This window comes from Delphinus delphis, chromosome 1, assembly GCF_949987515.2.
Source record: "Delphinus delphis chromosome 1, mDelDel1.2, whole genome shotgun sequence".
In the NCBI taxonomy this organism is placed as follows: Eukaryota; Metazoa; Chordata; class Mammalia; order Artiodactyla; family Delphinidae; genus Delphinus; species Delphinus delphis.
The window spans coordinates 37124935-37139793 of NC_082683.1; the positions used below are offsets into that span (position 1 = coordinate 37124935).

The 14859-nt window shown below is 40.9% G+C and overlaps 1 protein-coding gene across 2 annotated transcripts in view; it reads right to left on the reverse strand.

Annotated features, from left to right (window-relative positions):
- Positions 1-14859, reverse strand: part of TESK2 (testis associated actin remodelling kinase 2) — a 127192-nt gene that overhangs the window by 31622 nt on the left and 80711 nt on the right. For both annotated transcript variants that reach the window (XM_060021268.1, XM_060021261.1), the window contains exon 4: positions 6874-6922. In XM_060021268.1, coding sequence (XP_059877251.1) covers positions 6874-6922 — 49 coding nt within the window. The remainder of the gene's footprint in view (positions 1-6873; positions 6923-14859) is intronic.

Sequence of the window (14859 nt, forward strand, 5' to 3'; positions counted from 1 at the left end):
TGCTACCACTCTGGTCCAAGTTACCATTATTTCTCACTATTTTTGGCATAGTCTCTATTTATTGCATGGACTCTGTTGCAATAGTCTCTCTTAACTCGTCTTCCTGCTTTCAACCTTGCCTCCTTTTCAGTCTATTCACCACACAGTAGCCAGGGTGATTCTGTTAAAAGGTAAGTCACATCATGTCACAACTCTACTCAAAAACCTCCAAAGACTTCTCAATTCACCCTGAGTAAAAGCTGAAACTCTTACAACGGTCTGTAAGACACTACGTGCTCTGGCCCATGTTTCCTCTCTTACCTTCATCTACTACTATTCTTTTTTACTCTCTCTGCTGCAGCCACATCACCGTCTTTGGAGTTCTTCGACCACATGCAGCACCAGGCATTTCTGCCTCTATGTCTTCGCACTTACTGTTCCCACTGCCTAGAACACTCTTTCCCCAGATATTCACATAGGTAGCTCTATTACCTCCTTAATTTTTGTCTCTTCTGTGATACTTCCCCTAATCACATATTCAAAATTGCAAACCCCACAGCACAAAACACCATATATATTACAATTTGTTTTCCTGTTTAATCTAACTCCTCTGCCCACCCCCTGCTCATTACAATGTAATTTCCATGAGGGTAGAGATCATTATTTGTTCATTATTATATTCCCAGTACCTGGAATAGTGCTGGACACATAGTGAGAGCCAGTAATTTTTTTTTTTTTTTTTTGAATGACTAAATGAGCTGGAGGCAAGCTAGCAAGTCAGGGAAAAACTTCTTTAAGAATAAAGTAAACTAAATGAACTCTTCTATTATTTGTGGGTTAAACTGCCAACCGCAAATTCTTATTTCTCAAATGTCTTAGGGAGTTACTAAAAATAAGGGCAGAAAATATGTACCACAATTTATTTAGAGATTTCTTTATTACTAAATGACCAAACCAAAAAGTTAAACAAAAGCTACTTTTTTCAAAAGTAAAGAAGATGCCAACATGTATTAATAGGAATGCTTTAGCTATTTTTACAAGTATAAATGAAATAAACTTCTAATTGTGAAAGGACTTGAGATGTAACATTTCACACTATTTTTGACTTTTGGCTCTTTCCACTGGAGTTAATTCAGCTTTCTTATATATACTATGGGCCCAGCCACATGGGGCCTTATACAGACCCTATTTAAGAGACTGAGTTCCACTAGAGGGATTTGACATAACTTGGAAAGTGGAAGGGAGAAGAGAGACAAGGGTCCTGGAAGGCATATCTAAGGCCAGCATGTGTAGAAGACAGCAAAAAGACCCACCCAACTAAAGGGAGCAATTTGAATTCTGAAATCCGATTAGAGAGAGTCTAGAATGCTAAACAGAAGTTTTTAAACAGAAGCATCACATTATCAAAGTATGCCTAATGAAGATTACTCATGTAGTAGCATATCAAATTGAAGCAAAGATATATTAGGGACAGGAAAAGCAGCCACATGCTTGAAAGATAGGGTATGGGTATGCTGCCAAAGTTAACCCAAGGCAGGCACCAGACAACTTTGCATTTGGCTCAAGGTAAATAAGGCCAGGAGAATGCTCTGTACTGGGTCACACAAAAGCAAGAAAAGCAGCAGGCAAAACTAATGGCAATATCACTGCACACCAAGAAACTGGAATCGGGGTCTGGCTGCTCATTTTTATAAATAATGCATGAGTTTGGTCACTGAACCCACAGAGTTTCCTTTCATTGTAAGCTCTCTGATTATATAAGGCTTCTTACAAGTCTGACAGAAACCGACTCAGAAACAACACATATCAACCCACAGAAACAAGGAGTTTCCAAAGTAACTCTTCTTTAAGAAAGAAGGTGTAGAGTTGGGGTGGAAATGGTGAGTGAGAAGAGGATGAGGGCTATGTGAATTAAAAAATTCTCTTCAGCCACCTGCAGGGCTGACCATTCCTTCATGAGGGAAGAGCATTTCTTTCAGTACCAAGTATCTACCTGGCTGAGGCGACTTCGCTGTAAAGAGGCCAAGCAATTGCTCTGTTTATAGCTAAGTGGTTCTCATTGCCACAGTGGAAAAAAGAATAGTTTCTCCATGGCAGAAATGGCAAGAAAGACCCCAAAACATCCTACCCGCCCAGCAATTCTTTTGCTGACTCCCTGGACCAGAGTATTGTCACTTGAGGCCCCTGCCCCATAAGCTTATACCCTACTCATCCCCCAAATTCCCAATCTTCTAGGCACTAAGAGGTTCTGCACAAAGAGGCTCCCCAAACTGTTTGATTATGAGGATATTTCCCTCTTTGTGCTTTTCTTAACAAACTAAAAAACAAGAATAAAAACAAAACAACAACAAAAACAAAAAGCACAAAAAAACATTATGAGATGTCGTATAATCTGTCTGGAAGCATCTCTCTCTCCTCTCTTTCTCTGACAGCCCCCCCCCATCTTGAATACAGAAGAGAAAACATATAGCATGTAAGTTGGTGGCAGCCACTTTTTATGAATGACAGCCAACCTTAGGGTGAAGCTGACAATATAAGCACAGAACAAAGAGATGGAAAGAGGTGGTGGTGGTGGGGGGGTGTCTCTGGATAACATCTATTTAGCTGTTGAATTAAACCAACCCCTAACCTAATAAACGGCTGGAATTCCAGTTTACATGTCCTTTTGTTGCTTAAGGCCATTTAACTATTTTCTGTTACTTGTACCCAAATACATTCTAATATATCCAGTAACCAGAAAACAGCTTTCCCAAATAACCCAAAATATACAAAGTTAGTCAGAATCGAATTCTACAAATACTACACATGCTACACATACAAGAACCTGTGCTCAGCACTATGAAGAATACAGACGTGAATTAAGGACATCATGTTGTAATGGAAACAGTACAGGCTTTGAAGTCAGATGAACCTGGATCTAAATCCTACTTTGGGGAAATCATTTAATTTCTCTCAGCCTTAGTTTTTTCATCTATAAAACGGAGGAAATAGGACTGTAGAATTGTGAGAATTATATCTAATATATAAAACACCAAGCATAGCACTTAGCCCATAGTGGGAGTTTAGTAACTGGTAGTTATAATTTTTAAAATGAGAGCAAGTCTTTACCCTCAAGTAGGGTAGAAAAGACAAATAATTATGATGTGCTGACTGGGATATTTATAGGGTATGGGAAATTGCAAACAAAGGTTCCAATTCTTCACCCCTTACTGAATCACTGTCCTTTGACATGTAACTTTGCAGTATGCTCCCAGTGTGGACTCGGGCATGTGACTTGCTTTGTCCAACAGGATGTTGGCCAAGCAAACTTGAACATAAGCAGAATCATGAAAAGCACTTGTGCAAATGGGCTAGCATACTCTTGCTATTCTGGTTTCATCTTAAAAAGGACATGTCCAGGTTAGCCCACTGGTCCCAGAAGAGAATGAGAAACAGCTGGAGCAAAGTGCCCCACAAAGCCCAGCCTAGAGCAGACCACCAGCGGACCTGCAGATGCATGAATGAGCAAAAGTGAGAGCAGCAGAACTGCCCAACTGGGCCCAGCTCAGCTTAGCTGAACCTGCAGAGGTATCAGAAATAAATGTTTACTGCTGCATGGTTTTGTGGCTGGATATTATACAGCAATAGCTACCTGACCACACGGTTATATTTTCTGTCTTTAAAAGCCAAAGATTTCCACTTCCTTGATATTCGTGACCAAATGAAAGATAAGATTAGGTCTTCTGAGTCAAAGACACACTTTTAGATTCTTAATTCAACTTATTAAACTCAAAAGGTTCTACACCTAATCTTTTTTTTTTTCTTTAAAGGAACATTTATTTATTTATTTTTGGCTGCTTTGGGTCCTCATTGCTGCACAGGGTTTCTCTAGTTGTGGTGAGCGGTGACTACTCTTTGTTGCAGCACACGGGCTTCTCATTGTGGTGGCTTCTCGTTGCGAAGATGGGCTCTAGGTGTCAGGGGTTCAGTTGTGACACGCGGGCTCAGTAGTTGTGACACACGGGCTTAGTTGCTCCGCGGCATGTGGTATCTCCCCAGACCAGGGATCAAACCCGTGTCCCCTGCGTTGGCAGGCAGATTCTTAACCACTGCATCACCAGGGAAGTCCCTCTACCTGATCACTGTTGTGGCCTCCCCCGTTGCGGAGCACAGGCTCCGGACACGCAGGCTCAGCGGCCATGGCCCACGGGCCCAGCCGCTCCGCGGCATGTGGGATCTTCCCGGACCAGGGCATGAACCCGTGTCCCCTGCATCGGCAGGTGGACTCTCAACCACTGCGCCACCAGGGAAGCCCTACCTGATCTTTTATCAACTTCTTTCTCTTTAACAAATACTCATTTGCTTAAAAACTTAGAAGTCTATCCTTACTATAGGTAGTTTAAAGAAAATACACCTAAATGTCTTACTGTTCCAAGTTCAATTAATGTCTACAATTACAATGAAGACTTGTGGAAATGGCTGAAGCCCAGAAAAGTCTATATCACCATTGTATATGAGAAATATTCTTCTTAATAATATCAATACTTTATAGGCATTAATAAGAGCTATGCTTGTCTCCTGTAATTATTGGTAAACTATTTTAAGAGAAATAAGGAATGGTGCTCACATTACTGTGGAGGGCAGGCATTCTGCCAACCAAGAAATATCTACTAAATATCATCCAAGTTCCAAGCAGTATGCTTGATGTTATTAGTAATTTATTTTTATGATCCTTAGTGAAACCAATAGCTGTGCTGTCAAGTCAAATTATAAGGCAATTAAACCTAGGAGTCTCCAGAAATCTATGGCATGATGGCCTTTGCTGATCCGCTTCTGAAAACAAGCAAGAACATTTGGATATTTGGGCCTCACGGCCTTCAGCCTATTAACATCATAATAAAGATTGTTAATATCATAAACTATATCAATATCTCATTAATGATACTGGAAATATACTCACAAAGCACTTACTGTATGTTGTATATGGCTATAAACAAGCTAATAAGCAACAGAAAATATTATTTAAGTGCAACATGGCTAAAAGAATGTTGCATTATGATCATACATTTCTGCCATTTCTACTACACCCACTTTTAAACTTGAGACATGATCACAGATTTCAAAGCAGGTTTTTCTTTGTCAGTAAAACCAACACACAAGCCCTTCCAATGAACTCACGTTTCAGTAAACAGTGATATAAACAGAGAGTGCAACAAATACTTTTACAAGTGTTTATTAGTTTATTAGTGCCAGAGCTTTGGTGGATAGAAGGCTTGAGAGGACAGAGTTTTGTCTTTGAGGAATTTATAGACTTACTTTTGAGAAAAGAAATACACAGAAAATGTTTCTTGATCCAGGATGCTGGTTATGGGTGTGTTCATTTGTGAAAACCTAGTGAGATGCACACTTTTCATGTGTGCTTTTCTGTTATGTTATACTTTGTAAAAATTTTTTAAAATCTAATGACATTAACAGTAGTACAGAACTAAGTACCAAATGAAAAATATTGACAATTCAAGGAGTTCAGGAGGGACTAGTCACTGTTAATAAAAGCTGTAATAGTTAAAATGTATTAAGCAATCACTACATGCCAGGTACTGTGTTAAATAAGCGTTTTATATTTCATCCTCACAATATCACTGTGAGGTCATGATCTAACCAACAGTTATTTGCCACAATTACATAATTACTCCTTCCTCCTTGAAACCCCTTCCTTTCCATTCCAGGCCAACACACTCCTGGGTTTTCTTCCTATCTCCCTAGCTACTCTTCGATCTGCCTTTTACCCCAGACTTTTAAAATTCAAATACTTTAGGGCCCAGCTATAGTCCTCTTCCCTATCTAGATTCCCTGGGATAGGTACTACTATCATTATTCCTGTTTTACAAGTGAAAACACTGCAGCACAGGGAGATTCAAACCTAGGCAATCAATACTACAGAGCCCATGCTCTTCACTACCTCACTAACCCACTTTCTTTGGTCTTCCATACAAGAGGCAGGATATAGCTACACACACTTCACATTCCGGTATCCTCAGTAATTGAGAAAAAAGACATAGGGTAAGGCACACGGGACCCTCCTTGATAAGATATTAACGATTAATACCAGGTACCAAGCCAGCAGGAAACCAATGCTCTTGCAAATTCTGTTAAACAATTTTCCTTCCTAAATTTCTTCACTTTGTGTTTTGGTACTTCTCAAGGAGAAATGTGAAAACATTCTAGAACATAGATTCTCAAACCTAGATGCTCATTAGAATAATCTGAAGAGCTTTCAAGAATACATATGGGCCCTCTGAAGACCTACTAAACCTAGAGTATTCCAGGAATCTGTGCTTCTAAGAAGCACCCAAGCAAATTCTGAAGTTGGTAACCCAGTACCTGAATTTGGGAAGCCTTTGTTCCAGAGAGGATTCTCTGGTCCTCAGAGGCTGAGTAATGACTACCACATATTTACCTGCCTATAAGAGGCTGAAAATGAAATGAGAATAAAGATGTAAATTCTCCAAGGAGTAGTTTCCTTCAATCAGGAAACTAGAGCAGCAGCAGTGGAATTTTAGATCAGGACACCACAAATTTCTGGGTAGTCTGGGAATTTGTTGCCATGATAGAGTTTGCAGCCAAGTGATGCCATCCTTTAGTTTAGGAGGGGGTCATCTGGGCAGCAAGAACCAATATAACATTTGAGCACTCATTCCCTGAGAACTCACCACATGTTATTAGGGAATCCAAGAGTATTAATAGATATGGCCATTGTCCCCAGGCTACAGAAGAAAACATTGTTAACATGCCATTTTTGCATAACCATAAATGCACACATATTTTGCGTACATATGCGAGTAACAATTACAGTGGAACCATACATGCTGAAACTAAGGCAAAGAAGTCACTTCAACACGCTCATTGAAGTCTTACCTCTGTGAGTGCATGCAATTGTCCTTGATGTACACACACACCCATGAACCTACAAAACGAAACAGATGTTTTTTTAAACAAATGAAAAGGACATGAACATAACTAGTGTAGTTGCACATGCGAGACAATCCAATACCTGTGAAGTCTACTGGGTTCCTGTATAACAGCGGTCCCCAACCTTTTCGCCACCAGGAATGGGTTTCATGGAAGACAATTTTCCCGGGAAGGGGGTGGGGTGGGGTTGGGTGGGGGAGGAATGGTTCGGGTGGTAACGTGAGCAATGGGGAGCACTGGGCCGCGGCAGATGAAGCTTGGATCGCTCGCCTGCCATTCACCTCCTGCTGTGCGGTTCCTAACATGCCGCAGACTGGTGCTGGTCCTCGGCCCGTGGCTTGGGGACCCCTGCTGTATAACAAACCTTGATAGCACTCCTGTAACTTTCTAAGTTTATCATGAAACATCTGGTTGCGGCAAGACCTAGTGGTAAAAAGCAATGGTAGGGACTTCCCTGGTGGCACAGTGGTTGAGAGTCCGCCTGCCGATGCAGGGGACACGGATTCATGCCCCGATCAGGGAAGATCCCACATGCTGCAGAGCGGCTGGGCCTGTGAGCCATGGCCACTGATCCTGCGCGTCCGGAGCCTGTGCTCCGCAACGGGAGAGGCCACAACAGTGAGAGGCCCGCATACAGCAAAAAAAAAAAGCAATGGTAGAAGAGGGAGGGGAGTAAGCCTTTAAAAACAGCATAGTATAATGGAACAAGCACCAAACTGGAAGCAAAGAAACCTGGTGCTGGTTTAGCTCTGCCATTATCTGACTACGTGCTCACACACACAGAAAGGTCACTAACCCTATGGGGCTCAGCTTCCTCACCTAGAAAGTAAGTAGGTTGAACTACCCAATCTGACGGTCTGTAATTTACAAACAACAAACGGGTTGGGAGCACCCGCATTGGCTGGATGACAAAGGGCTAACTTCCTTGACATAAAAAGAACTCTTCTAAATATGTACTTTTAAAAAGAACCCAGTAGAAAAATAAGCAAAAGGTACATGTGTAACTCACACAAAAATAATAAAGGGCTAATAATATCAAAATGTACTCTAATTCCCTCATAATTAGAGAGATATACACTAAAACAGGAGATACTACCTTTTAAATCTATCAATGAACAAAGATTAAGAATGATAATGCTTGGCGAATTCCCTGGTGGTCCAGTGGTTAGGTTGAGTCCCTGGTCAAGGAATTAGGATCCCGTAAGCCGCGCGGCACAGCCGGAAAAAAAAAAAAGAATGCTAATGCTCAGTGTTGTCCATAAGGTAAGGAAACTGGGATAGGAAACACTGTTGAGCTCTTGGCCCAACTTTTTCAAAGGGTAATTAATTGATCACATCTAGCAAAAATTTTAATTGCTCCAACAATTCCACCTCTAGGAATTTATCTTACAAGTATACTCAATTTGGGTGAGCAAAAATTCACATAAAAGGACATCTACTTCACCGGTGTATGTGAATCTAAATACCCACCAATAAAAACTTGTTAAATATTTATGGTATAGGGCTTCTCTGGTGGCGCAGTGTTTAAGAATGCCCCTGCCAATGAAGGGGACACGGGTTTGAGCCTGGTCCAGGAAGATCCCACATGCCGCGGAGCAGCTAAGCCCGTGTTTCCACAACTACTGAGACTGTGCTCTAGAGCCCGCAGGCCACAACTTCTGAGCCCACGCACCACAACTACTAAAGCCCACACGCCTAGAGCCCGTGCTCCACAGCAAGAGAAGCCACAGCGATGAGAAGCCCGCGCACCGCAACAAAGAGTAGCCCCTGCTTGCCCCAACTAGAGAAAGCCCATGCGCAGCAACAAAGACCCAACACAGCCAAAAATAAATAAATATTTTTAAAATTTATGGCTTTATTCATAGATTGGAATACTATATAGCATTAAAAAGAATGAATTAAACTTTATACACTGACAGGAGAACATACCCAAAATATACCATTAAATGAAAACATCGAGCTTTAAAATCCCATTTGTGTAAAAAAAAATTTTGTATATTAATAGAAAATGTCTAGAAGCATTAATAATAAATGGTACTGAGGGAGAAAAGGGTGATTTTTATTTTTTAGTGCACATACTTATGTCATATTTGAAGTTTTTTCAACCAACAGGCTACATTTATATATAAAAATAATTTTTAAATAAAAATCATAAATCAATTATTATGACTGATGATTATAAAGTAGAAGAAAATAAATGACATAAAGTCAATGACACTTGGGGCTTGGGTTGTCAAGAAGGAAGTCTCATTAACAATATCCACAGGTCCCAAGTAAGTTCTAGTTTAGAAGGGCAAAGGAAAGGGAAGAGACTGACTAAAGTAAGAGTTAAGGCACAGCAGTTACTGTGCTGGAAAGGACCATAAAGTTCCAGGAAGGCAGAGTCCAGGTCATATTCTTCCCTGTGCTCAAGCACCTAACAGTGCCTAGCAAATAGTTTGCTCACTCAGTAAATAATTGTTGAGTGAAAAGAAAGTGAGGGAGAATGCCTGGTCGCTGTAACATCACAGCAGAGTTTTAAAGACATGCTGCTTCAACCAAAATTACTAATGTGGAAATTTCAGAGTTTCTCCAAGAGGTGGTTTCTGGACCACTGGTTTTCTCTAAGTGCATCCAGAGACACGGTGGGGACTTGAGAAAGGAAAGAACCCAAGGAAATATCTAGGTAGTACGGAAAATAGGATGCAGGTTCCAATGACTAGCTGAAACTTACCTCTGGCTTGGGAATAAATAGGGAGCGAAATAACACAGTAGTTAAAAGAGCTTTGAAGTTAGATGGTGTGGGTTCAAATCCTACCTCCACTCTTTACTAGGCAAGCATTAGTTTCCCTCTCTGTAAAATAGGATAATAGTGTCCACAACGTAAGGTTGTTGGAAAGACTGAATGAAATAATGAATGTAAAGTTCATAGCACAGTGACTGGTACATAGTAAGAGTTCAAAAAATGTAAGCCATTTTCATAATTATAACTTAGAAGTGGACCAGGTAAGAATCCAATTTGGTCACAGGTGGCTGGGCAGAAGCTGGTTTCTACGTATGCCTACTCTCCCCTCCATTCCCCATCCTTTGTCCCTACCTCCATCCCCTGCTTTGTAAAAGTGGGACATTTAACTTTATTCATCTGTCAGTTTCTTTACTATGAAACTAACTATCTAATACAGAAGAGAATGAGGGGAGGAATGTGGGACAGGTAAAAGTCTAAAGAATAATGAACATAAGTAACACAGAGTGCTGGAAGACTGAATCTGGACTCCTGAATGTTTCTGGCCAGCACAGTATAGTGTCTATAAGCTATGCAGATAGAGCATCTGAGAGTTGCAGTTAACATCACAAACTAGTTGGGTAAAAGATAGGAAGCTGTACTAGAGCAAAGGAAATCCAGGCAAGATAAATGAGAAAACAATCAATCTAGGGGAGATGCAGTTGTAGAGGTATCTTCTTTATTCTTATTAAAGACATTTTATTTTATTTTATTTTATTGGTAATAATTTTTTTATTGAAGTACAGCTGATTTACAATGTTGTATTACTTTCAGATGTACAGTAAAGTGATTCATATATTTACATATACTTTTTCAGATTCATTTCCCTTAGAGTTTATTACAAAATACTGAGTATAGTTCCCTGTACCATATAGTAGGTCCTTCTTGGTTTTATATTTTATATTTAGTAGTGTGTATATATTAATCCCAAACTCCTTCCCCCACACCCTTCTCTTTTGGTAATCATAAGATTATTTTCTATGTCTGTGGGTCTATTTCTATTTTTGTATATAAGTTCATCTGTATCATTTTTTTTCACATTCCACATATAAGCGATATCATATGACATTTGTATTTCTCTGTCTTCATTTAGTATGATAATCTCTAGGTCCATCCATGTTGCTGCAAATGGCATTATTTCATTCTTTTTACGGCTGAGTAATATTCCATTGTGTATATATACCACATCTTCTTTACTGTAGAGGTATCTTAAAAATAGGTCACTGTTCTCTAAGTGTTCGTACAACTCCCCAATCACTGGAATTATGACAGTCAGTATTCCATTCATTTATTCAACAACTATTTATTGAATGGCCACTATTTGTAAGGCATTAGGGACAGGACAGTGAATAAAACAAAGTCCCTTCTCTCACAGAATTTTCATTCTAGGGGTAATTCTGTTGGAAAGCAATTGTAATAAAAGGTTAAGTAGATGTTTTGCAGAATGTGGTTAAATTGTATGCATAAATAGCTGTTTCTAGGGACTTCCTTGGTGGCGTACTGGTTAGGAATCTGCCTGCCAATGCAGGGGTGACAGGTTCAATCCCTGGTCCAGGAAGATCCCACATGCTGCGAAGCAACTAAGCCCATGTGCCACAACTACTGAGCCTGCGCTCTAGAGTCCATGTGCTGCAAATACTGAGCCCACACACCGCAGCTACTAAACCCTGCGCACTCTAGGGCCCGCATGCCACAACTACTGAGCCCGCGTGCTGCAACCACTGAAGCCCACGCGCCTAGAACCCATGCTCCACAACAAGAGAAGCCACCACAATGAGAAGCCTGTGCACTGCAACAAGGAGTAGCCCCTGCTCACCGCAACTAGAGAAAGCCCGCGTGCAGCAACGAAGACCCAACGCAGCCAAAAATAAATAAATTTTTTTTTAAAATAGCAGTTTCTAGTGAACCTCTTACAGAAAGGATGCTTCTCTGAGATTAAATGGTATTCCTACCTAAGGATAATTCTATTCTCATTACCCCTCCATAGCAAAAAGAGGTAAAGTAAAATACAATAAGCTACGTTTCTTCCTTCACTACATCTTTCTAAACTATAATGGGCACTAACAGTGGTTAATAACTATGGCCTACTACTCGTTTTCATAAAGTTTTATTGGAACAGACATGGTATTTTCTATGGCTGCTTTTGTGCTACAACAGCAGAGTTGAATAGTTGTGACAGAGACTGTATGGCTTGCAAAGAGTAAAACATTTACTATCTAGTCCTTTACAGAAAGAGTTTGCTCACCTTTGCACTAGAGCATAGAAATCTATCCATATCCACCTAGGGGAACTTAAAACAAGTTACTTAACCTTTATAAATCTCCCATTTCCTTATCTGAAAAAAAATGGACCTGAAAATAACACTATCTTAAAGGATTGTTAGGAGGGTTAAATGGATATTTCAGGGACAATGTTTAGCAATGTCTAGCCTATGATCAAATAAAGGTTAATTGTTTTTTATTTTGTTATTATTAATGATTCTAAATTATGCCATCCCTTACATGGCTATTAGAGTTACCTTTTCAAAACACAAAATATGTCATTTCCTTCTTTATAAACCTTCAATTGTTCCCTTCTGCCTATAGAATAATGTCAAAATTCCTTACCACAGCACTTGAAACTTTCCATGATTTGCTCCAGCTTATCTTTGGAAGTTCACACTTTTCCATGAGCCTTATTCTTCAGTCATCTCTCCCTTTCCTCTGGTTCTATCCTACAAATATATTTAAATTTACCCAACTTAAAAAATGCTTCCCGCCATCCGTCCTTCACTCTGGGAGAGTTTCCGGGCTGCGGGACTCCGGAACTCATATTTGAATTTGTGGCGCCGGGAGTGCGTGAGGTGCGGAGTGGAGCTGGGCGTCTTGCTGGAGCCGACAAACTCGGTGGTGAGTGACCTTGAGGGGAGAAGGACGATAAGGGCGGCCGAGGTGCAGGGACGCTGAGTCAAACAAGCCGCCTCGAGATGGGGGGCTTCAGCCGGGCTGCTTCCCTCCCTGAGGCAGCCCCTCTGTTCGCTTCCTCGCAGCCTCTAGGTTCTTCTATCACGTCGTTTTCCTCGCGTCTCAGAGACAACGCGCCCGCCCCTCTTTTGTCGCCCCTGGAGGGAGGCTCCTCCTGACGCTCCCTTTTCCTCTTCTTTCGCGGTGTCTCTCAGTTTCTTCCCTCCCCAGTAGCGACCCTCCGACCCTGCCATGCTTACACCTCCCCCAAGCGTACTCGACTCTCCCGACCTCCATCCGACTCTCCCGACCTCCATCCGGCCTCCTCCTCCGGCTCTCCATCACCAACTCTATCAGAAACTTTTTACCTGCCCTTGACAGTGTGGAAAAGACTCCTGAGCAACTTGAAGCGCGGTATAAAGCGCTACAAAAATGTAAGCTCTTGTCTCAGTTGTTGACTCGAATATGACGCATAGAAATTTTATACCAATTTCAGGGAGTTTTAAAGTCCACTTTGAAGTATGGATATCCGAAGGACTTCAGTCCAGTTCTAGAGGTTTATTTCTATTTTTCTAAAAAGTAGAAGTAGTTAAACAGCCAAAGTAGCTAAGTGTCTTACTTGTAAAAAATGGCCGTCGTTTAATTTGAGTTCTTTTAAGATTTGTAGTTCTCAAGGAAGTGGGGATTGAGAAGGCTGAAGCAGTTGTATTAGTGTTGCCAAAGCAAACTTGTATTTGCTCCACCGTGCACAGTAAAGCCAATCTACTGACACTGGGTTGTGGTGAAGGAAAGTGCAGCATTTATTGCACGCACCAAGCAAGCAGTCAAGGTAGGTAATGCTCAAAAGGCCCAAATTCGCTGATGGCTTTCAGGGAAAGATTTTTAAAGACAGGATGAGAGAGAGGGTTGCGGGGTGTATGATCAGCTCATGGACATTCTTCTAATTGGTTGTTGGTGAGGTAAAAAAAAAAAAAAAAATGCTTCCCTTGTCCCTCTCCCTAAAATATGATCCTAATACACTCTTTGCACTTGTAACCAAACTTTAAGGTTACATACACTATCTACATATCTTTAACCTTCCTTCGTTTCTAAACTCATTATAACCTGCCTTCTGCCCACATTACTCTCTTGTAACTTTCCTTACCGTGGAAGATTCAGAGTTTTATTTATCTCTGTATTTCTAGCACCTAGTATAGTACCTTGCACACAGTAAGGAAGCTCTCAGTAAAGACTTGTTGAAAGGCATGAATGATTTTTTTTTTTTTTTTGGTACGCGGGCCTCTCACTGTTGTGGCCTCTCCCGTTGTGGAGCACAGGCTCTGGACGTGCAGGCTCAGCAGCCATGGCTCATGGGCCTAGCCACTCTGTGGCATGTGGGATCTTCCCAGACCGGGGCACGAACCCGTGTCCCCTGCATCGGCAGGCGGACCCTCAACCACTGCGCCACCAGGGAAGCCCCGCATGAATGATTTTTATGACCTGGAAACTTAAGTTAAAGCTCTTCCCTGAGCTGGAAGACTTCATTTACTTACTGAAAATTATCCTTCTAGGATCAGTTAAAATTTCATCTTCTCTACAATGATCTCCAGGATGCCCTCAGTAAACATCAGTACTCTTTCTCTCTTTTCCTGCCCCCCAGTACTCCTAACATCCTTCTTTGAAAGATTGCTCATTAGCATAAGTGAAGTAGTCCAGGGTGTGGAGTCAGACTACTTGGATTTGAATCCTGGCTCTGCCACTTACTGATGACGTCTCTGTATTTCAGAGTTTTCCACATGTAAAATGGCAATGTTAATATTACCTAACCTATATGGTTATTGTAAGATAAAATGAGACAACTTGAGCTCCTGGAACATAATAAGCACTAGAGAATGTTAGCTATTCTTCTCTTAACCTTTCTGACTTCTTCTCCAGACTGGAATATAGGAAAGGTTTTTAAGAGTACAGATCTCATCTAATTTATTTCTATATACAGTGCCTGACATACAATGCTTTGCACGTAAGATGCTAAACAAGCATTTCTTGAATGAAAAAGCAGTAATCACCAAATTAGCTTCACAATGTAAACTCGTTTTATAAGAAAGAACATTTAGAGGCAGGTACAAGGCTGGAAAGCCAAGAGGTGTTTACTTTATTTAATCAAATATTTATATAGAAGCTAGGCAATAGGATTCTACTAGCAAAACAATGGCTACATTCTAAAGTTATGGATCTCCTAGAAGCTGAAAG